This window comes from Panulirus ornatus, chromosome 25, assembly GCF_036320965.1.
Source record: "Panulirus ornatus isolate Po-2019 chromosome 25, ASM3632096v1, whole genome shotgun sequence".
Taxonomy (NCBI): domain Eukaryota; kingdom Metazoa; phylum Arthropoda; class Malacostraca; order Decapoda; family Palinuridae; genus Panulirus; species Panulirus ornatus.
The window spans coordinates 15,020,998-15,046,427 of record NC_092248.1 but is presented as its reverse complement, the minus strand read 5'-3'; the positions used below and the strand labels follow the sequence as shown (position 1 = coordinate 15,046,427).

At 41.6% G+C, this 25,430-nt stretch overlaps 1 protein-coding gene across 1 annotated transcript in view; it reads left to right on the top strand.

The window, feature by feature from the left end:
- LOC139757327 (fanconi-associated nuclease 1-like) overlaps window positions 1-8,742 on the top strand; it is a 136,808-nt gene extending 128,066 nt beyond the window's left edge. The window contains exons 4-5 of the mRNA XM_071677751.1: window positions 6,633-6,826; window positions 8,607-8,742. Coding sequence (XP_071533852.1) covers window positions 6,633-6,826; window positions 8,607-8,742 — 330 coding nt within the window. The remainder of the gene's footprint in view (window positions 1-6,632; window positions 6,827-8,606) is intronic.
- The last annotated feature ends 16,688 nt before the right edge of the window (window positions 8,743-25,430 follow it).

The window sequence follows — 25,430 nt, the reverse complement described above, 5'->3', positions numbered from 1 at the left end:
AAACCTCCTGCCCCCTCATGTGTGCGAGGTAGTGCTAGAAAAATACAACAAAGGCCCCATTCATTCACATTCTGTCTCTAGCTGTCATGTAATAATGCACTGAAACCACAGCTCCCTTTCCACATCCAGGCCCCACAGAACTTTCCATGGTTTGCTCCAGACACTTCACATGCCCTGGTTCAATCCATTGACAGAACTTCGACCCCGGTATACCACATCGTTCCAATTCACTCTATTCCTTGCATGCCTTTCACCCTCCTGCATGTTCAGGCCCCAATCACTCAAAATCTTTTTCACTCCATCTTTCCACCTCCAATTTGGTCTCCCACTTCTCGTTCCCTCCACCTCTAACACATATATCCTCTTGGTCAATCTTTCCTCACTCATTCTCTCCATGTGACCTAACCACTTCAAAACACCCTCTTCTGCTCTCTCAACCACACTCTTTTTACTTCCACACATCTCTCTCACCCTTACATTACTTACTCAATCAAACCACCTCACAACACATACTATCCTCAAACATCTCATTTCCAGCACATCTACGCTCCTGCACACAACTCAATCCATAGCCCACACCTCGCAACCATACAACACTGTTGGAACCACTACTCCTTCAAACATACCCATTTTTGCTTTCCGAGATAATGTTCTCGACTTCCAAACATTCTTCAAGGCTCCCAGAATTTTCGCCCCCTCCCCCACCCTACGATTCACTTCCGCTTCCATACGCTGCCAGATCCACTCCCAGATATCTAAAACACTTTACTTCCTCCAGTTTTTCTCCATTCAAACTTATCTCTCAATTTACTTGACCCTCAACCCTACTGTACCTAATAATAACCTTGCTCTTATTCACATTTACTCTCAACTTTCTTCTCTCACGCACTTTACCAAACTCAGTCACCAGCTTCTGTAGTTTCTGTAGTTTTTTTTTTTTTTCCAAAAGAAGGAACAGAGAAGGGGGCCAGGTGAGGATATTCCCTCAAAGGCCCAGTTCTCTGTTCTTAACGCTACCTCACTAACGCGGGAAATGGCGAATAGTTTGAAAGAAAGAAGAAATATATACATATATGTGTGTGTGTGTGTGGTTTGTGCCATTTCTCGTCTCTTTCTTTGCTCTACCTTGCTGATGCGGGAGCCAGCGATCATGTATAATAGAACAAATATATATATGTGAAAAATGAGTGGATGGATCTTTCTTAGTCTGTTTCCTAGTTCAACCTCATTAGTGCGGGAAATGGCGATCAAGTATAATGATAATGAAAAATAATGATTAGTTGGTTGTGGATTTCCAGCAACTAATGGAGGATAGGAGATAGCGGTTGATATATAGAAAGGTTGTGCTCGGTGCTAGAGTTGTGAGGTGATTCTTTAGAGGCTCTGACCATTCTGCAGTTCTCGTGAGGATGAGGGTCAGGGGGAAGTGGAGATATGTTGTAAGGAAGACTGAAGAGGTAAAAGTGTTAGCAAACAAAGAGACGAATGAGAAAGAATGTAAGGAGGAATATGATAGAAAGTTTACTAAAATTTACATGAAAGTGCAAAATCATGTGTGAATTGGGTGTTTAAAATGTTTGGAGAAAAACTTTTAAAGGCTGCAGTATTAGTAGTTGGATAAAAGGTTGTGAGATACAGGAACAAAGAAGAAAATGCATGGTGGACAGATTAGAAATGTCGTGGAAGAGAAGAGAAATGCATGTTTGATTGCTTGAAAGCTTGAAAAGAAAGTACCAGTGGAAGCTCAGCAGAAAAAGATTGAAGAATATTAGATTTGTGAGCAGAATATTAGGTAGTTGATAGAGGAAAGCAAATAAAGAGTAGATGGAGATTTGGAAGAAAATTTAGCGAAAATTTAGGGAAATAAGAAATTGTATTGGAAGGGATTGAAAAAGGAAAAGGTGGATGTAAGAGTGGAAGGGATAATATGAGAAGTAAGGAATTGAAGTTGCTGAATCAAAAGGAGAAATTGTAAGAAAGATGGAAAGAGTAATTTGAAGAACTGATGTATGTGGGAGAAAGTGATGCAGTGGTTGTTACATGAATGGGTATGGAGGAGGGAAGGAAAAGTACACTGTTGTCAGGGCTTATGGCAAGAAGGGGGTAAAATGGCGATAATGAGGTTAAAGGTTGTTAAAGATAGTAGATAGGATTACGGCTAAAATTTTGAAGTATGGAGGAGAAAGTATGATACAGTGGAGGATGTGATATGTGATGTAGCTCAAAAACAGAGGATTGTGTCTGAGGGTTAGGTGTAAGCTGTTAATGTTCTTTTATTTATAGGAAGAGGTGTTGATGTATGTGGCAGTTACAGAGGAATAACTCTGTTAACTATACTAGGAAAAGTGTATACAAGAGTGTTGATTGTTAGAGTGATGGAAGAGAATGAATGCAGAATAAGTGAGGAGCAAGGGGGTTTTAGGAAAGGTAGGGGATGTATGGATCAGATATTTTATGGTGAGAATAACTGGAAAGGTATCAAGTGAAGGGTGAGAATCTGTATACGGTTTTTTTAGATTAGGAGAAAATCTATGACATTGAATGGAATGTTATATGGGAAGTTTTAAGGATATATGGGGTAGGAGAAAACTGTTGGATGGTGTGAAAGCTTTCCTTAGAGTAGCAAATGCATGTTTAAGAGTGGATGGAGAGTTGAGTGAAAGTTTTGGTATACATATGTATGTGAGGCAGGGGTGTTTGGTGTTACCATGACTTTTAACATTTTTTTTTCTTCATATTTGCCATTTCCCGCGGTAACAAGGTAGCGTTAAGAACAGAGGACTGAGCCTTAGAGGGAATATTCTCACTTGGCCCCTTTCTCTGTTTCTTCATTTGGAAACTAGGGAAAAGGGGGTGCAGAGATGGAGTTTGTTCATGAAGAATTGTGGCTAGTGACGAGTCTTTTTTGTGGATGATACTGTATTGTTTACAGAGAGTGAATAGGAGATGCAGAAGCATGTAAGGGTGTTTTTATGGTATGTGTAAGTGTAGGCTATTAAAGATAAATGCAAGTAAAAGTAAAGTAATGGTGTTTAAAAGGAAACAGTGAAAATATAGATTTTGCAGAATCTTATAGAGTGAAAGAAGAAAGTGTACTAAACTTTGTATAGGATATGTGAGGAGAAAGACTGTTTAGAGGCATAATTTGGGAGGTATCTTGGGTATGTCTAGTGATATGGAAGGAGAGATAAGGGAGAAAGTATATCAGGGTGGAAGAGTCATTGGGCTCTTCAATAGAATAATGAAGGATAGTGGTGTAATTATGAAAGTGATAAGAAAGGATTAAGGGACAGCATAGTCCTTTTTACCCTGACCCATTCAGCCAAAACTTGGACATGGAAAAAACAGAGGTCAAGAATCTGGGCTGTGGAAATGAGCTGTTTGAGAGGAGCATATGGAATGACTAGATGGAATGAAGATAGAAATGCTAGGTTTTATGAGAGATTTGATATTGCAGGTATTGTATTGTGGAGTGGTAGAGTGGGTGAAACATCATACTTTGAGTAGATTTGGACATGAGGAAAGAATGCAAGATGGGAAGTTTACAAGGAAAATGTATGTTAGTACAATTAATGGAGTGGGTGTAAAGGAAGACCACCTGTGACATGAGTAAAAGAGTGGAAGTATACTGGAGGGAAAGAAATGATGGAAGGATGCATGGAATGGTGTTTGTAAAGGAGGCATGTAACGACAGGGATAAGAGGAGTTTATTTTGCAGTGGCCATCCCTTTGATGAGAGCCCCTGAAGGGAAGGGTCATCAGAGATATAGATAGATAGATAGTTAGTTAGTCAGTTTGCAGAAGCCACCTGCAGCCTACCAAGTGTTATGTATGTGTAAGGAAATTTAATTGTAATGGGTGCAGATTTGCCTTATTGGCAGAACTGAAGAACAGCAGATTTTGTGTAAGAAAATGACAACTAATGCAATCACAGAATCTTAAAGTTTGAAATGGGGATACCTGGGAGACACATGACACATTCCTTCTATGCCATGTAGCTGTATGTTGGACCATGGATTACAGATTTAGTGAATATGGATTTTCATTATTCTGCCAGTAGCTATTGGAACAGGTTAACTGATGGATTCACTTGATTAACATTTTTGCATTTTTTATGATATGTACTGTGGCTACTGAAAGAACTTGGTGTAATCTATAGATTTTGATAATCATACAATGTTTGTGTACTGATAATCATACAATGTTTGTGTACCTGGTATGTTGTATGCAAGAGTGATGACTAAGAGGGTAAGATATGTGCAGAGCATCAGACTTGGGAGGAACAATGTGATTTCAGGAGTGGTAGAGGATGTGTGGATCAGGTGTTTGCTTTAAAGAATAAGTGAGATGAATACCAAGGGAAGCAGAATTTGTATGTGGCATTTTTGGAGAGAGCATATGGTAGGTGTAAGGCATGCATAGAAATAGGAAGAGAGGAGAGTGAGTTGCTCCAGGTAAAGGTTGGTCTGCAGAGCGGTGTGTGATGTCAGTATGGCTGTTTAACTTGTTTGTGGATGGTCTTGGAGAAAGGGGCGGGTATGGCAAGATTGCAGTCTGTAGAGTATTAGGGAGCCTTTATTTTTACAGAGGTTTCTTTAATGGACAAAAGTCCACATCAGGGCTGAGATTTAATCAGAATATAAAGAGGTTATTGAAAGGGGGAAAGAAAAGGCCAAGAAAGGTATTTACATATTTTGGAGGAAGTGAAAAACCTGTGTTGTAAACAAGTACAGGTACACCACCAATTTACCCGCACTATTGGTTCCATATCCTTGCTGAATTAACCATTTGCCGGACCAGCTGTGGTCACGTAATAATAATTCATCAAAACACCTCTAACCCACTAAGTAAACATCTCCCATGTGTCTGAAGTATAACATGTGTCTAAAGTATACCATGTGTTTGAAGTATTAGTCTGCATTATACACCTTCTCAGGACTGAGGTGCTCATCAGCTACGAGTTTCGCAAATTCATCCACATACTCGGCAGCTCCTTCATGATTTGCATACCGCTTTTCTCTGCACACTTTATTCATGGAAATTCCATGACGCTTCTTGAATCTTTCAAGCCATCCTTTGCTATAGTCACGGTCATGTTGTAATTCAAGTTCTTTATGAAACAACTTAACCTGGTCCATTATCGTGCTACCTGACAAGTCCACTCCATCACTCCAACACTGTCGAAACCATTCCATCATCAGTCAATCATACTAAGAATCTAATAGAATTGCAGTATCACCACCAACAAATGCAGTGTAAAGAATGTAGATAAGTGAGCCCTACACACAACACCATCTGTGGCTGCTCAGTAAACTAGTATGGTGGCTGCGGTCACTTCAAGTTTCCTCTCATAATTTTATCTGGACTAGAGAAGGTGCCAAACCATCAGTTACCGGAAATTCGGTGTTGTACCCGTACCAAGTCATAGTTATTGGGAAACACATGATAGGATAGAGAGTTCCAAAGTTTTGAAGTGTAAGGAAAGAAAAGTTATCAAAATGGCCCACCTTTTGAGTTGCCAACAGCCACACAGTAATCATGTGTGATCATGTTAATGATGGGGACACACAAGCAGCAGCCACACAGTAATCATGTGTGATCATGTTAATGAAGGGGACACACAAGCAGTCAGCTTTTGGGAGCAAGAACCAAAGTAATACATATAGACAAGGGAAAGTGAATTATCGTGTAGGGCAAGTGGGTCATTGTTTTGAAGCTAACCTTGGAGATTTGATTAGTTAGACTGCTTTCAAATCAACTATGTCAAGTTAAGGATGCAGTGCTAGAATCTTTTTAGATGTAGGAGCAGTACTTCAAACATGGATGGGTCAGATTTGGTAGATTTTAGTGAGAAACTGCAAGATTGGTGATTGAGTTTGAGTGAGTGTGCAAAAGGAGGAAGTTGAGAGTAGATGTGAGTATGGTCAAGGTTATTAGATTTAACAAGGTAGAGGGACAGGTTAGCTGAAGTGTGAGTTTGAATGGAGAAAATTTGGAAGTGAAGTGTTTTAGATATCTGGGAGTGGATATGACAGTGAAGGGAACCATGGAAGAGGAAGTTAGTCATAGGTTGGATGAGGAAGCAAAAATTTTGGGAACATTGAGGAATTTGTGGAAAGAGAGGTTATTATTTGGGAGGGTGAAAATGGGTATGTTTGAAGGTATAGTACTCCCAACTATGTATGGATGTGAGGCATGGATTGTAGATAAGAATGTACAAAGAAGGGTAGATGTGCATTGAAATGGCTTGAACATATGGAGATTGAGTGAGGACAGGTTGACAAAGAGGACATTTGTATCAGAAGTGGAGTAGACAAGAAAGGGGAGACCATATTGTAGATGAAAAGATGTAGTGAAAAATATTTTGAATGAGTAACGCTTGAACATGATTGATGGTGAAAGGCATGCACTGGATAGATGGAATTCAAATAATGTGATATACATGGGATGATATGCCGGCACTGGCTGTTTAGTCCTTGTGAAGTGGCCAAAGGAAACCATGGAAAGGTCTCTGCTGCTTGGTTGTGGATAAGGGGTGGTGGCTTTGGTGTATTGTACATGACTGCTAGAAAGTGAATGTAAGCAAGTGTAGCCTTTCTTCATCTGACACAAATAACATGTATTGTTTGCAGGCTTTAGAAGTAATTGGCAAATCCCTGAATGATCCATTAGTACGGGAAGGTCACCGATTGTCTTTGAGTATGAGGGCTAAGCGCATGACAGCCACTGCACGATGTAAGAACCTTGCTCCCATGATAGCTAAGATGCCTCTCATGAGTCCTAAAGAAGCACCGAGGGTCATGATAGAAGGATGTACTATTCGTGCGTGAGTATTACAATGATATGGATATTTGGATTACAATGATATAGATATTTGGATAGATTTGGATCCATAGTTTTTACCTCACTATACCTTAGATATAGGAAGTTGTATTATTGATAGATTGATACCATGACTGACTGTGATTAAGTGAAGTTAACTTTGGTGAATAAAAAGAATGAAAGTGTCAAGTGCAAGAATCTTGGGTGAAGTACTTGTCCAAACTCTGATAGATGAAAGTTAAGACCAAGGTTTTGCAGATTGGGATAGCTCAGAAATAAGAGCAGTAGAGATGGATAACTTTCACATTACAGTTGTAAGTGGGACTGTAGCAATAAAGATTGAAGATGGAATAGGTTATATAATGTGTAGAAATTTTTAGAAAAGCAAGATGGTATGGACAGTGTGTACATATGGCAGAGATATATAGCAGTGAGGTTGTAGATACATGGAGAAGCATAACTTGGAAGAGTTGGGCCAATGCAATGAGAGAATAATTTAAGGCAAAGAAATATTTTACAGGAAGCAGCCAAATGAATAATTTAGGATTGTATCTCATGGAAGTATTTTTTTTTGAAGGTGGTGTGAATGGAGACTTTGGTCCCATTAGATGATTGAAACTTTATGTACAAAGTAAAAAAAAAAAATATCTGAATATGAAATCTTTATTAACTTTAACTCAATGGAAATTGGCTAAAGATGTGTATAAGCAAGATGTAGATGGCAATGGCATTATTAAGAAATAAGAGTACTCCATACTGGGGGTACCATTCTTTAGCTATCATGTAGAATAGGGTTGTGAGGGAGTTGGATTTAACAGTCTTGGAGAGAGAAGCAAGTATGCAGTTTGGGGGATGAAGAGGGCCTGGGATATGAGTTAGTTGTTTGCTGATTTAGGTGAAACTGTATAAGTTGGTGACTGAGTGCAGAAGAGTGTGTGAAAGGAGGAAATTGAGAGTAAATGTGAATAAAAGCAAAATTACTAGTTTTGACTGGTTTGACAGCCTGCAAAATGGCCAGAGTCTCCAAAGAATCCTCACACAACTCTAGGATCTAGGATGGCCTTTCTGAATCTTTCATCCACTCCCACCCAGTCATTCAAAGCCTTTTGCTTTTCTCTTCCACCATTCCCCATCCATGTATAACTGTGAATCATCTTTTGCTGAAAAAGGATTTTGCAAGGAATAAACCCCTTTCAGCACAAATACTTACAAGATAGCTTCTATTGTCATTTACTCCAGGCACTTCTCATTTACCAACTCTCCATTTTCATCACATCCCTTTTTTTGCATTCATATCACCAGGATGACCATGTTTCTCTTGTTCTAAAAAGCATTTATACAGTCACTCAGATTTTTCCAGAAATGCTTCATTTCATCCTCAACTTGTACATTTTCACATTCATAGGCCCATATACACATACACATGCATACTTCACAATTCCAGCCTTTCCTTTCACTTACACTATTCTTGATCCATTCCATCCATGCTCTGTAACACCTTTCCACACTCTTGGTGATATCAGAATTGCGCATTCTTCTTTACCTCTTCCCCAATAATTTTCACTTATTCTTCTCCATACCACTCCTTCCACCCCCCATAACTTGCATTCATCATTTTCATTTTCACTCCACACATCCTGTGTAAGGGTATGGGTTTTTCCAATTCCCAGCACATCTAAGCTACAACTTTTAAACTTCCACAAGCTTCCTCCTTTTACTCTCACCAGTCATCCCATTTACATTCAGTGCCATCACCGTCAGTCACTTTTCTTTTTCATTTTTAGGCATAACTGGCAGACTCCAGTGCTCTTTCTTAGTCTTTTGTACCTCACCCTTGACAGGTCACAGGAAGAGGGCAAACTCCAGCACAGTGTTTCCAAAGACAGTGAGGCTCCAGAATTGTTAGAAAAAATATCATAGCACATCTCAGGTGTTTGTTTAAATATAGAAGGATTTCCGTGATGGAGGCGTGCAATGACTCCCTTTAGTTTCATCACTAAGGGGTGTATTAATGAGGTCACCATGAGAAAGCATGGTGAGAGCAAACTGTCTGCTAGTAAATATCAGAATAACTTTCAAGTATGTGGGTAAGTGTTCCTGACCATGATGCATTCACTGGCCACCCAGAGTTGATTGCATAGGTTCGAATTCTGGTTGTGGCAGTTGGTCCACAGGCAACTAAGCTATTTCTACATGATCAGGGGGTTGGTTGATAGAGTGGGCACCTGGCTCAGGATAGGGTATATTGTTTATTAATTTTTTTTTTTTTTTTTTATACTTTGTCGCTGTCTCCCGCGTTTGCGAGGTAGCGCAAGGAAACAGACGAAAGAAATGGCCCAACCCCCATACACACGTACATACACACGTCCACACACGCAAATATACATACCTACACAGCTTTCCATGGTTTACCCCAGACGCTTCACATGCCTTGATTCAATCCACTGACAGCACGTCAACCCCTGTATACCACATCGCTCCAATTCACTCTATTTCTTGCCCTCCTTTCACCCTCCTGCATGTTCAGGCCCCGATCACACAAAATCTTTTTCACTCCATCTTTCCACCTCCAATTTGGTCTCCCTCTTCTCCTCGTTCCCTCCACCTCCGACACATATATCCTCTTGGTCAATCTTTCCTCACTCATTCTCTCCATGTGCCCAAACCATTTCAAAACACCCTCTTCTGCTCTCTCAACCACGCTCTTTTTATTTCCACACATCTCTCTTACCCTTACGTTACTTACTCGATCAAACCACCTCACACCACACATTGTCCTCAAACATCTCATTTCCAGCACATCCATCCTCCTGCGCACATCTCTATCCATAGCCCACGCCTCGCAACCATACAACATTGTTGGAACCACTATTCCTTCAAACATACCCATTTTTGCTTTCCGAGATAATGTTCTCGACTTCCACACATTTTTCAAGGCTCCCAAAATTTTCGCCCCCTCCCCCACCCTATGATCCACTTCCGCTTCCATGGTTCCATCCGCTGACAGATCCACTCCCAGATATCTAAAACACTTCACTTCCTCCAGTTTTTCTCCATTCAAACTCACCTCCCAATTGACTTGACCCTCAACCCTACTGTACCTAATAACCTTGCTCTTATTCACATTTACTCTTAACTTTCTTCTTCCACACACTTTACCAAACTCAGTCACCAGCTTCTGCAGTTTCTCACATGAATCAGCCACCAGCGCTGTATCATCAGCGAACAACAACTGACTCACTTCCCAAGCTCTCTCATCCCCAACAGACTTCATACTTGCCCCTCTTTCCAGGACTCTTGCATTTACCTCCCTAACAACCCCATCCATAAACAAATTAAACAACCATGGAGACATCACACACCCCTGCCGCAAACCTACATTCACTGAGAACCAATCACTTTCCTCTCTTCCTACACGTACACATGCCTTACATCCTCGATAAAAACTTTTCACTGCTTCTAACAACTTGCCTCCCACACCATATATTCTTAATACCTTCCACAGAGCATCTCTATCAACTCTATCATATGCCTTCTCCAGATCCATAAATGCTACATACAAATCCATTTGCTTTTCTAAGTATTTCTCACATACATTCTTCAAAGCAAACACCTGATCCACACATCCTCTACCACTTCTGAAACCGCACTGCTCTTCCCCAATCTGATGCTCTGTACATGCCTTCACCCTCTCAATCAATACCCTCCCATATAATTTACCAGGAATACTCAACAAACTTATACCTCTGTAATTTGAGCACTCACTCTTATCCCCTTTGCCTTTGTACAATGGCACTATGCACGCATTCCGCCAATCCTCAGGCACCTCACCATGAGTCATACATACATTAAATAACCTTACCAACCAGTCAACAATACAGTCACCCCCTTTTTTAATAAATTCCACTGCAATACCATCCAAACCTGCTGCCTTGCCGGCTTTCATCTTCCGCAAAGCTTTTACTACCTCTTCTCTGTTTACCAAATCATTTTCAATTATAGTCATTTTATTATACTTGATTGCCATTTCCCACATCAGCGAGGTAGCGCCAGGAAACAGGAAACAATATACCACATATACATATACACATATACACATATACATAAACGTATAAAAACATATACATATATGCACATATACATATTCATACTTGCTTGCCTTCATCCATTTCTGGTGCTCCCCTGTGTTTCGGTTAGGTAGTGCCAGAAAAACAGACAAAAAAGGCCACATTAGTTCACATTCAATCTCTAGCTGTCATGTGTAATGCACCAAAAACCACAGCTCCCTATCCAGGCACAACAGACCTTTCCATGGTTTACCCAGATGTTTCACATTCCCTCATTCAGTCCATTGACAGCATGTTGACCCAGTATACCACATCATTCCGATTCACTCTTCCTTGCACACCTCTCAACCTCCTGTATGTTCAGGCCCCAATCTCTCAAAATCTTTTACACCTCATCCTTCCACCTCCACTTTGCTCTCCCACTTCTACTTGTTCCCTCCACCTCTGACACATATATCCTCTTTGTGAATCTCTCCTCACTCATTTTCTACAGATGTCCAAACCATTTCAACACAACCTCTTCACCTCTCTCAACTACACTCTTATTTTCACACATCTATCTTACCATTTCATTATTTACTCGATCAAACCACCTCACACCACATATTGTTCTCAAACATTTCAATTCCAACACATCCATCCTCCTCTGTACAACTCATGCCTCACGACCATGTGATATTGTTGGAAATACTATTCCTTCAAACATACCCATTTTTGCTCTCTGAGATAATGTTCTCTTCTTCCACACATTCTTCATTGCTCCTAGAGCCTATGGCCCCTCCCCCAAACTGTCACTCACTTCCACTTCCATGGTTCCATTGTGGCTAAGTCCACCATCAGGTATCTAAAACACTTCACTTCCTCCAATTTTTCTCCATTCAAACTTACATCCCAGTTAACTTGTCCCTCAACCCTATTGAACATGATAACCTTACTCTCAACTTTTGCCTTTCACACACTTTTCCAAACTTAGTCACCAACTGCATTTTCTCACTCGAACCATCCACCAGAGCTGTATCATCAGCGAACAACTGACTCACTTCCCAGGCCCTCTCATCCCCAATCAACTGCATACTCGCCCCTTTCTCCAAAACTCTTGCATTTACCTCCCTTACCAACCCATCCATGAACAGATTAAACAACCATGGGGACATCACACGGACAGACCTTCACTGGGAATCAGTCACTCTCCTCTCCTTCTACTCGTACACATGCCACACATCCTTAGTAAAAACTTTTCACTGCTTCTAGTAACCTACTTCCCACACCGTATACTCTTAAGACCTTCCACAAAGCATCTATCAACCCTATCCTTTACCTTCTCCAGATCCATATGTGCTACATACAAATCCATCTGTTTTTCTAAGTATTTCTCACACATTCTTCAAAACAAACACCTGATCCACACATCCTCTACTACTTCTGGAACCACTTTGCTCCTCCCCACTCTAGTGCACTGAACATGCCATCACCATGTCAATCAATACCTAAACATACAATTTCCCAGGAATACTCAACAAACTTATACCTCTATAGTTTAAACACTCTTCTTTATCCCTTTCCTCTTTGTACATTGGCACTATGCATGCATTCCATCAATCCTCAGGCATTTCATCATAATCCATACATACAATGAATATCTTTAACAACCAATCAACAACACAGTTACCCCCTTTCTTAAAGCTTACTCCAGTATCGTCCAAACCCGCTGCCTTGCTGGATTTCATCTTCCGCAATGCCCTCACTGCCTCTTCTCTCTTAAGCAAACCATTCTCCCTGACCCCCTCACTTTGCACACCATCCCGACCAAAACACCCTATATCTGCTGCTCTATCATCAAACACATTCTTGACATACCTTAAAAATACTCACTCAATCTTCTCAATTCATCACTTCCTGTTACTGCTCTCCCCCTTTCCCCCTTCTCTGATGTTCCCATTTGTTCTCTTGTCTTATTGCATGTTATTTACCTCCTTCAAAAATATCTTTTTACTCTCCCTAATGCATAGTGATACTCTCACCCCTCCTCTCATTTGCCCAGTTTTTCATTTCTTGCACCTACCCATTGACTTCCTGCTGCTTTTTGTACATCTCCCAGTCATTTGGACTCCTTCCTTGTAAGTATCGTCCAAACGCCCTTGTTTTCTTATTCACCAGCAACTTTAATTCTTCATCCCATCTCTCACTACCCTTTCTAATCTGCCCTCTTCCCACCTTTCTCATGCCACATGCATCTTTTGCACATGCCACAATGTTTCCTTAAATATATCCCTTTCCTCACTGGCTCCTCTCACGTCACCCACCCTCAGCTTTTGTCATACTCAATCTCTCCTGGTACTTCCTTATACAAGTCTCCTTTCCAAGCTCACACACTCTCACCACTCTCTTCTCCCCAACATTCTCTCTTCTTTTTTCAAAACTTCTACAAATCTTCTCCTTTGCCTTCTCAAGATAGTGATCAGACATCCCTCCAGTAGCCACTCTCAGCACATTAACATCCAAAAGTCTGTTTTACATGCCTATAATCCAATAATGCCCTTTAACCATCTCTCCTACTCACATACATATACTTGTGTCTATTTCTCATATCTATCTCTTTTTAAACTATATATTTCTAATCGCCAGTCTTTTTTCAGCACACTTATCCACAAGTTCTTCACCATTTCCATTCACAACACTGAACACCCCATGTTTACCAATTATACTCTCAACTGCCACATTACTCACCTTCACATTTAAATCACCCATCACTGTTACCCAATCTCATGCACCATAGTTGCTGACACGCTCTCTCAGTTGCTTCCAGAACACTTGCCTCATGATCTTTCCTCTCATGACCAGTTGTATAAGCACCAATAATCACTCATCTCTCTCCATCCACTTTCAGTTTTACACACATCAATCCAGAATTTATTTCTTATGCTCTGTCACACACTTCCACAGACCCTACTTCAGGAGTATTGCTACTCCTTCCTTAGCTTTTGTCCTCTCACCATCACCTTACTTTACTCCCAAGACTTCCAAACCATTCTTTCCCTTTACCATTGAGATTCGTTTCACTCAGAGCCAGAACATCCATGTTTCTTTCCTTAAAGGTACTACCTATTTCTACTTTCTTCTCAACTTTGTTACATCTACAGACATTTAGACACCCCAGTGTTAGCCTTCAAGGAGGATGAGCACTCCCTGCGTGACTCTTTCTTCTGTATATATGTTTATTTATTTATTATACTTGAAGCGGAAGTGGATCATAGGGTGGGGGAGGGGGCGAAAATTTTGGGAGCCTTGAAAAATGTGTGGAAGTCGAGAACATTATCTCGGAAAGCAAAAATGGGTATGTTTGAAGGAATAGTGGTTCCAACAATGTTGTATGGTTGCGAGGCGTGGGCTATGGATAGAGTTGTGCGCAGGAGGATGGATGTGCTGGAAATGAGATGTTTGAGGACAATGTGTGGTGTGAGGTGGTTTGATCGAGTAAGTAACGTAAGGGTAAGAGAGATGTGTGGAAATAAAAAGAGCGTGGTTGAGAGAGCAGAAGAGGGTGTTTTGAAATGGTTTGGGCACATGGAGAGAATGAGTGAGGAAAGATTGACCAAGAGGATATATGTGTCGGAGGTGGAGGGAACGAGGAGAAGAGGGAGACCAAATTGGAGGTGGAAAGATGGAGTGAAAAAGATTTTGTGTGATCGGGGCCTGAACATGCAGGAGGGTGAAAGGAGGGCAAGGAATAGAGTGAATTGGAGCGATGTGGTATACAGGGTTTGACGTGCTGTCAGTGGATTGAATCAAGGCATGTGAAGCGTCTGGGGTAAACCATGGAAAGCTGTGTAGGTATGTATATTTGCGTGTGTGGACGTGTGTATGTACATGTGTATGGGGGGGGGGGTTGGGCCATTTCTTTCGTCTGTTTCCTTGCGCTACCTCGCAAACGCGGGAGACAGCGACAAAGTATAAAAAAAAAAAAAAAAAAAAAAAAAAAAAAAAAAAAAAAAAACTTGATCACCATTTCCTGCATCAGCGAGGTGGTGCCAGGAAACGTGAAGAATTACCTATCCACTCATGTACACATATACATACATATGGATACACATACACAGACATATACATATATTCACATGTATATATTCCTGATTGATTGACTTCATTCCATTTCCAGCACCACCCACCCCACAGGAATCAGTATCACTGACCACCCCCTCTTCAGCAAGGTAGTGCCAGAAAATCAGACAAATAAAGGCCACTTTCATTCGAATGCAGTCTCTATCTGTCATGTGTAATACACCTAAATATGGCCCCACAAACCTTTCCATGGTTTACCCCAGACGTCTCATATGCCCTGGTTTCTTCCATTGACACCACATTGACCTCGGGATATCACATCATTCCAGTTCTCTCTATTCTGCTTCCATGGTTACATTCACTGCTAAGTCCACTCCCAGATATCTAAAACACTACACTTCCTCCAATTTTTCTCAATTCATACTTACATCCCAGTTAACTTGACCCTCAACCTTACTGACGTAGTAACCTTGCTCTTATTCACATTTACTCTCAACTTTCTCCTTTCACAAAATTCTCTTAAACTCAGTCACCAACTTCTGGAGTTTTGCATATGAATCAGCCACTAGAGCTGTATCATCGGCGAACAACAACTGACTCACTTCCCAGGCCCCCTCATCCCCAGCAGACTACATACTTGCCCCTCTTTCTAAAACTCATTGCATTTACCTCTCTAACCACTCCATCCATAAACAGATTAGATGACCATGGGGACATCATACCCCTGCCGCAAACCAAAATTCACTGGGAACCAATCACTCTCCTCTCTTCTTACTCGTACAAATGGCTTACATCCTTGGTAAAAACTTTTCACTCCTTCTAGTAACTTACCTCCCACACCATATACTCTTAAGACCTTCCACAACACACCTCTGTCAACCCTTTCATATGCTTTCTCCAGATCCATAAATGATACATACAAATCCATCTGTTTTTATTAGTGTTTCTTACATTCTTTATAGCAAACACCTGATCTACACATTCTTTACCTCTTCTGAAACCACACTGTTCTTCTCCAATCTCATGCTCTGTACATGCCTTCACCCTCTCAATCAATATCCTTCCATATTATTTCTTATGCCTCTGTAGTTTGAACATTCACCTTTATCTCCTTTGCCTTTGTACAGTGGCACTCCGCCAATCCTCAGGCACTTCACCATGGTGCATACATGCATTGAATATCCTTACCAACCAATCAACTTCACAGTCACCCTGTTTTTTTTAATAAATTCCCCTGCAATACCATTCAAGCCTGCTGTCTTGCCAAATTTCTTCTTCCACAAAGCTTTCACTACCTCTTCTCTCTTTACCAAACCATTCTACCTGACCCCTCTCACTTTGTACATCACCCCGACAAAAACACCCTATATCTGCCACTCTGTCATCAAACACATTCAACAAACTTTCAAAATACTCACTCCATCTCACTTCATCACTGCCTGTTACTACCTCCCCACTTCACCAATGTTCCTATTTGTTCACTTGTTTTATGCACTTTATTTACCTCCTTCCAACACATCTTTTTATTCTCCCAAAAATGTAATGATATACTCTCACCCCAGCTCTCATTTGCCCTCTTTCTCATCCTTTGCTCCTTCCTCTTGACTTCCTACCACTTTCTTATATACATCTCCTTGTCATGTGCACTCCTTCCTTGAAAGTATCGTCCAAATGCCTATCTTTTTCTTTTTCACTAACAACGTTGCTTCTTCATCCCACCACTCACTACCCTTTCTAATGTGCCCACCTCCCACCTTTCTCACACATGCATCTTGTGCATAAGCCATCACTGCTTCACTAAATACATCCCATTCCTCACCCACTCCCCTTACGTCATTTGCTCTCACCTTTTGCCATTCCACACTCAATCTCTCCTAGTACTTCCTCACACGAGTTTCCTTTCCAAGCTCACTTACTGTCACCACCTTCTTCACCTTAACGTTCTTCTTTTCTGAAAACCTCTACAAATCTTCACCTTTGCATCTAGAAGATAGTGATCAGACACACACACACACACACACACACACACACACACACACACACACACACACACACACACCCCCATCCAGCTGCCCCTCTCAGATCATTAACATCCAAAAGTCTCTCATTTACATGGCTCTCAGTTAACATGTACTCCAATAGGCATCTCCCCATCTCTCCTACTCACATACGTATACTTGTGTGTATCTCTTTTTAAACCAGGTATTCCCAGTCACCATCCGTTTCTCAGCACACAAATCCACAAACTCTTCACCATTTCCATTTACAACACTGAACACCCATGTACACCAATTATACCCTTAACTGCCTCATTCCCCACCTTTGCATTTAAATCACCCATTACTATAACCCGGTTTTGTGCATCATAGCTGCTAACACATTCTCACAGCTGCTCCCAGAACACTTGCCTCTCATGGTCTTTCTTCTCACGTCCAGGTGCATTGGCACCAATAATCACCAATCTCCATCCACTTTCAGTTGTACCTACATTAATCTAGAATTTACTTTTTTACACTTCATCACCATAACTCCTGCTTCAGAAGTAGTGCTACTCCTTCCTTAGCTCTTGTCCTCTCACCGTCTGCTGACTTTATTCCTGAGACATTCCCAAACCCTATTAGCCTTAAGCTTCGTTTCACTTGGAACAAAAACATCCAGGTTTCTTTCCTCAAACATTCTCCCTATCTCTCCTTTCTTCTCATCTTGGTTACATCCACATACATTTAGACGCCCCATTGTGAGCCTTCGAGGAGGATGAGCAGTCCCTGCTTTTTCCCTTTTTAGAAATTTAGATTTATGATTATTCTTGCCTATGCACCTGGTCATGAGAAGAAAGACCATGAGATGCAAATGTTTTGGGAGCAACTGAGTGAGTGTGTTAGAAGCTTTGATGCATGAGATCAGGTTATAGTGATGGGTGGTTTAGATGCAAAGGTGAGTAATGTGGCAGTTGAGGGTAGAATTGGTGTACATGGGGTGTTCAGTTTTGTAAATGGAAATGATGAAGAGCTTGTGGATTTGTGTGCTGAAAAAGGACTGGTGATTGGGAATACCTGGTTTAAAGAGAGATATGATCAAAGGGCATTATTGGATTATGTGTTAATTGATAGGCATGTGAAAGAGAGACTTTTGGATGTTAATGTGCTGAGAGGGGCAGCTGGAGGGATGTCTGATCACTATCTTGTGGAGGCAAAGGTGAAGACTTGTAGAGGTTTTCAGAAAAGAGAGAATGTTGGGGAGAAGAAAGTGGTGAGAGTAAGTAGTTTAGGATGGAGACTTGTGTGAGGAAGTACCTGGAAAGACTGATTGTAGAATGGCAAAAGGTGAAAGCAAAGGCATAAGGGGAATGGGGGAGAAATGGGATGTATTTAGGGAAGCAGTGATGGCTTGCGCAAAAGATGTATGTGAAACGAGAAAAGTGGGAGGTAGGCAGATTAGAAAGGGTAGTGAGTGGTGGGATGAAGAAGTAAGGTTGTTAGTGAAAGAGAAGAGAGAAGCATTTGGATAGTTTTTGCAGTGAAGTAGTGGAAATGACTAGGTGATGTATAAAAGAGAGTGGCAGGAGGTCAAGAGAAAGGTGAAAGAGGGCAAATGAGACTTGGGGTGAGAGAATATAATTAGATCTTTGGGAGAATAAAAAGAGGTTTTGGAAGGAGATAGATAATGTGCGTAATACAAGAGAACAAATGGGAACATTGGTGAATTGGCAAATGGGGAGGAATTAACAACTAGTGATGAAGTGAGAATGAGATGGAGTGAGTATTTTGAAGGTTTGTTGAATGTGTTTGATGATAGAGTGCCACATACAGGGTGTTTTGGTTTGGGCAATGTGCAGAGTGAGAGGGTTAGGGAGAATGGATTGGTAAACAGAGAAGAGGTAGTGAAGGCTTTGGAGATGAAAGCCAGCAAGGTGGCGGGTTTGGATGGTATTGTAGTGGAATTTATTTAAAAAGGGGGTGACTGTGATGTTGATTGGTTGGTAAGAATATTCACTGTATACATGAAACTTGGTGAAGTGCCTGAGGATTGGTGGAATGCATGCATAATGCCATTGCACAAAGGCAAAGCTGATAAAGGTGAATGTTCAAATTACAGAGGCATAAGTTTGTTGAGTATTCCTGCTAAATTGTATGGGAGGGTATTGACTGAGAGGGTAAAGATGTGTACAGAGTATCAGACTGGGGAAGAGCAACATGGTTTTAGAAGTGGAAGAGGATATATGGATCAGGTGTTTGCTTTGAAGAATGTGTGAGAAATACTTAGGAAAAAGGAAAACAGTTGGATTTGTATGTGGCATTTATGGATTTGGAGAAGGCATATGATTGGGTTGATACAGATGCTTTGTGGAAGGTATTAAGAGTGTATGGTGTGGGAGGTAAGTTGTTATAAGCATTGAAAAGTTTTTATTAAGGATGTAAGGCATTTGTACAAATAGGAAGGGAGGAAAGTGATTGGTTCCCATTGAATGTCAGCTTGCGGAAGGGGTGTATGATTTCTCCATGGCCGTTTAATTTGTTTATGGATCGGGTGGTTAGGGAGGTGAATGCAAGAGTTTTAGAGAGCGGAGAAAGTATGCAGTCTGTTGTGGATGAGAGGGCTTTGGAAGTTAATCGCTGATGATACAGTGCTGGTGGCTAATTCGGGTGAGAAACTGCAGAGGTTGGTGACTGAGTTTGGTAAAGTGTGTGAAAGAAGAAAGTTGAGTGTAGATGTAATTAAGACCAAGGTTATTATGTTCATTAGGTTTGAGGGACAAGTTAATTGGGAGGTGAGTTTGAATGGAAAAAACTGGAGGAAGTGAAGTGTTTTCGATATTTGGGAGTGGATTTAACAGCCGATGGAACCATGGAAGTGGAAGTGAGTCACAGGGTGGGGGAGGTGGCGAAGGTTTTGGGAGCGTTGAAGAATGTGTGGAAGGTGAGAACGTTATCTCGGACAGCAGAAATAGGTGTTTTTGAAGGGATAGTGGTTTCAACAATGTTATATGATTGCGAAGCATGGGCTATAGATAGGGTTGTGCGGAGGAGGGTGGATGTGCTGGAAATGAGATGATTGAGGACAATATATGGTGTGAGGTGGTTTGATCATGTAAGTAATGAAAGGGTATGAATGATGTGTGGTAATAAAAAGAGTGTTGTTGAGAGAGCAGAAGAGGGTTGGTTAAAATGGTTTGGTCACATGGAGCAAATGACTGAGGAAAGATTGACAAAGAGGACATATGTGTCAGATGTGGATGGAACGAGAAGTGGAAGACCAAATTGGAGGTGGGAGGATGGAGTGAAAAAGATTTTGAGTGATGGGGGCCTGAAGATAGAGGAGGGTAAAAGATGTGCATGGAATATAGTGAATTGGATCGATGTGGTATACCATGAATTGGAACGATGTGGTATACCAGGGTTGATGTGCTGTCAGTGGATTCAACCAGGGCATGTGAAGTGTCTGGGGTAATCCATGGAAAGTTTAGTGGGGCCTGGATGTGGAAAGGGGGCTGTGTTTTCAGTGCATTATACATAACAGCTAGAGACTCAGTGTGAATGAATGTGGCCATTGTTGTCTTTTCCTAGCGCTACCTCGCGTGCGCATACGGGGGAAGTGGATTGCCATTTCACGTTTGGTGGTGTGGCAATGGGAATGGATGAAGGCATTATGTAGGAATATGTTTTTTTTTTTTTTTTTTTTTTTCCGCTGTCTCCCGCGTTTGCGAGGTAGCGCAAGGAAACAGACGAAAGAAATGGCCCAACCCACCCCCATACACATGTATATACATACGTCCACACACGCAAATATACATACCTACACAGCTTTCCATGGTTTACCCCAGACGCTTCACATGCCCTGATTCAATCCACTGACAGCACGTCAACCCCGGTATACCACATCGCTCCAATTCACTCTATTCCTTGCCCTCCTTTCACCCTCCTGCATGTTCAGGCCCCGATCACACAAAATCTTTTTCACTCCATCTTTCCACCTCCAATTTGGTCTCCCTCTTCTCCTCGTTCCCTCCACCTCCGACACATATATCCTCTTGGTCAATCTTTCCTCACTCATTCTCTCCATGTGCCCAAACCATTTCAAAACACCCTCTTCTGCTCTCTCAACCACGCTCTTTTTATTTCCACACATCTCTCCTACCCTTACGTTACTCACTCGATCAAACCACCTCACACCACACATTGTCCTCAAACATCTCATTTCCAGCACATCCATCCTCCTGCGCACCACTCTATCCATAGCCCACGCCTCGCAACCATACAACATTGTTGGAACCACTATTCCTTCAAACATACCCATTTTTGCTTTCCGAGATAATGTTCTCGACTTCCACACATTCTTCAAGGCTCCCAGAATTTTCGCCCCCTCCCCCATCCTATGATCCACTTCCGCTTCCATGGTTCCATCCGCTGCCAGATCCACTCCCAGATATCTAAAACACTTCACTTCCTCCAGTTTTTCTCCATTCAAACTCACCTCCCAATTGACTTGACCCTAAACCCTACTGTACCTAATAACCTTGCTCTTATTCACATTTACTCTTAACTTTCTTCTTTCACACACTTTACCAAACTCAGTCCAGCTTCTGCAGTTTCTCACATGAATCAGCCACCAGCGCTGTATCATCAGCGAACAACAACTGACTCACTTCCCAAGCTCTCTCATCCCCAACAGACTTCATACTTGCCCCTCTTTCCAAAACTCTTGCATTCACCTCCCTAACAACCCCATCCATAAACAAATTAAACAACCATGGAGACATCACACACCCCTGCCGCAAACCTACATTCACTGAGAACCAATCACTTTCCTCTCTTCCTACACGTACACATGCCTTACATCCTCGATAAAAACTTTTCACTGCTTCTAACAACTTTCCTCCCACACCATATATTCTTAATACCTTCCACAGAGCATCTCTATCAACTCTATCATATGCCTTCTCCAGATCCATAAATGCTACATACAAATCCATTTGCTTTTCTAAGTATTTCTCACATACATTCTTCAAAGCAAACACCTGATCCACACATCCTCTACCACTTCTGAAACCACACTGCTCTTCCCCAATCTGATGCTCTGTACATGCCTTCACCCTCTCAATCAATACCCTCCCATATAATTTACCAGGAATACTCAACAAACTTATACCTCTGTAATTTGAGCACTCACTCTTATCCCCTTTGCCTTTGTACAATGGCACTATGCACGCATTCCGCCAATCCTCAGGCACCTCACCATGAGTCATACATACATTAAATAATCTTACCAACCAGTCAACAATACAGTCACCCCCTTTTTTAATAAATTCCACTGCAATACCATCCAAACCTGCTGCCTTGCCGGCTTTCATCTTCCGCAAAGCTTTTACTACCTCTTCTCTGTTTACCAAATCATTTTCCCTAACCCTCTCACTTTGCACACCACCTCGACCAAAACTCCCTATATCTGCCACTCTATCATCAAACACATTCAACAAACCTTCAAAATACTCACTCCATCTCCTTCTCACATCACCACTACTTGTTATCACCTCCCCATTTGCGCCCTTCACTGAAGTTCCCATTTGCTCCCTTGTCTTACGCACTTTATTTACCTCCTTCCAGAACATCTTTTTATTCTCCCGAAAATTTAATGATACTCTCTCACCCCAACTCTCATTTGCCCTTTTTTTCACCTCTTGCACCTTTCTCTTGACCTCCTGTCTCTTTCTTTTATACATCTCCCACTCAATTGCATTTTTTCCCTGCAAAAATCGTCCAAATGCCTCTCTCTTCTCTTTCACTAATACTCTTACTTCTTCATCCCACCACTCACTACCCTTTCTAATCAACCCATCTCCCACTCTTCTCATGCCACAAGCATCTTTTGCGCAATCCATCACTAATTCCCTAAATACATCCCATTCCTCCCCCACTCCCCTTACTTCCATTGTTCTCACCTTTTTCCATTCTGTACTCAGTCTCTCCTGGTACTTCCTCACACAAGTCTCCTTCCCAAGCTCACTTACTCTCACCACCCTCTTCACCCTAACATTCACTCTTCTTTTCTGAAAACCCATACAAATCTTCACCTTAGCCTCCACAAGATAATGATCAGACATCCCTCCAGTTGCACCTCTCAGCACATTAACATCCAAAAGTCTCTCTTTCGCGCGCCTGTCAATTAACACGTAATCCAATAATGCTCTCTGGCCATCTCTCCTACTTACATACGTATACTTATGTATATCTCGCTTTTTAAACCAGGTATTCCCAATCATCAGTCCTTTTTCAGCACATAAATCTACAAGCTCTTCATTTCCATTTACAACACTGAACACCCCATGTATACCAATTATTCCCTCAACTGCCACATTACTCACCTTTGCATTCAAATCACCCATCACTATAACCCGGTCTCGTGCATCAAAACCACTAACACACTCATTCAGCTGCTCCCAAAACACTTGCCTCTCATGATCTTTCTTCTCATGCCCAGGTGCATATGCACCAATAATCACCCATCTCTCTCCATCAACTTTCAGTTTTACCCATATTAATCGAGAATTTACTTTCTTACATTCTATCACATACTCCCACAACTCCTGTTTCAGGAGTATTGCTACTCCTTCCCTTGCTCTTGTCTTCTCACTAACCCCTGACTTTACTCCCAAGACCTTCCCAAACCACTCTTCTCCTTTACCCTTGAGCTTCGTTTCACTCAGAGCCAAAACATCCAGGTTCCTTTCCTCAAACATACTACCTATCTCTCCTTTTTTCACATCTTGGTTACATCCACACACATTTAGGCACCCCAATCTGAGCCTTCGTGGAGGATGAGCACTCCCCGCGTGACTCCTTCTTCTGTTTCCCATTTTAGAAAGTTAAAAAAGTACAAGGAGGGGAGGATTTCTGGCCCCCGCTCCCGTCCCCTCTAGTCACTTTCTACGACACGCGAGGAATGCGTGGGAAGTATTCTTTCACCCCTATCCCAGGGATAATATATATATATATATATATATATATATATATATATATATATATATATATATATATATATATACACATACACACACATACACACACATACGCACATATACACACACACACACACACATACTTATATATACATATGAAAAAATGTAAGAAACAATTTAGAAAACTGAAACTTCTAGCTTGAAATGAAATGAAAAATGAATGTCACATACTGGTTCAACCTCTGGCTATGGAAAAAGGAAATGTATAATTTATTTACACAAACGTCAATAGTAGTTCTCATCAGTTTAACCACTGTATCAATAAGCTTCAATGTCTAAGCTACATTTTTTCCAATTTCACTATTTTCTTGTCAAAGCACCATGTATGAAAACTATCACTCCAGTAACACAACTATAAAACATTTACTTCCCCTTTAAAAAAGTTCTGGGGAAGTCTGTCTCGATACACTGCGGGACACTCTACCACCTGGCGAGGTTTGTGTTGCAATGGTTCTTGATTCACAAACGTAGTAGCATCACTGGTGGGCCAAGGTAGAACTGACTTGCTCCTTGCGAAACACAACTTAAAGATGACATTAGAGTCCCACTGGGCAGAGGACGCGAGGACCCAGTCCTGAGGTGACCACATCATTTCTTGCCACAGTCCAGGCACTCAACTGCTCTCTACCCTCTGGGCACGGGTTTCTCACAGATGAAGTAGTTGGAAGCCAGACACGACCTGTCGTTCCAGTACAGGTGTTGGGTGGCCCTGGAACCCTTCGTCGCCTACCTGTCCATCCTCAGACACTGGTGCTGTATCCCATCCCAACGTTGGTGACCTGCAGTCTGCGTGTGTGGCTGAGGGAGATCGGCTTCTCCCTGGCCTACGGCGTCCTCATGCTCAAGACCTGGAGGTGAGTCACTATGATGTGGGCTTGGACCGACTCACAGGGCAGGTGTGAGGTGTCTTCATAGAACATACAAACCAACAGCTAGGATCGAACCCGGGACCCCTGTGCAACAGGCGGGAGCGCTACCGAATATGGAATATGTACATGTGTATATATGCATATGTCTCTGTATGTATATGTATGAATACGGTGAAATGTATAGGTGTGTATTGGGCGTTTATGTATATACATGTGTATGCTTGTGGGTTGGGCCATTCTTTCATCTGTTTCCTTGTGCTACCTCGCCAGTGCGGAGACAGCGACAAAGTATAATGTTAATAATAATAATAATGATGATGATAGTAATAATGATGATGATGATGATGATAATAATAATAATAATAATAATAATTTTTTTTTTTTTTTTTTTTTTTATACTTTGTCGCTGTCTCCCGCGTTTGCGAGGTAGCGCAAGGAAACAGACGAAAGAAATGGCCCAACCCCCCCCCATACACATGTACATACACACGTCCACACACGCAAATACTCATACCTACACAGCTTTCCATGGTTTACCCCAGACGCTTCACATGCCCTGATTCAATCCACTGACAGCACGTCAACCCCTGTATACCACAT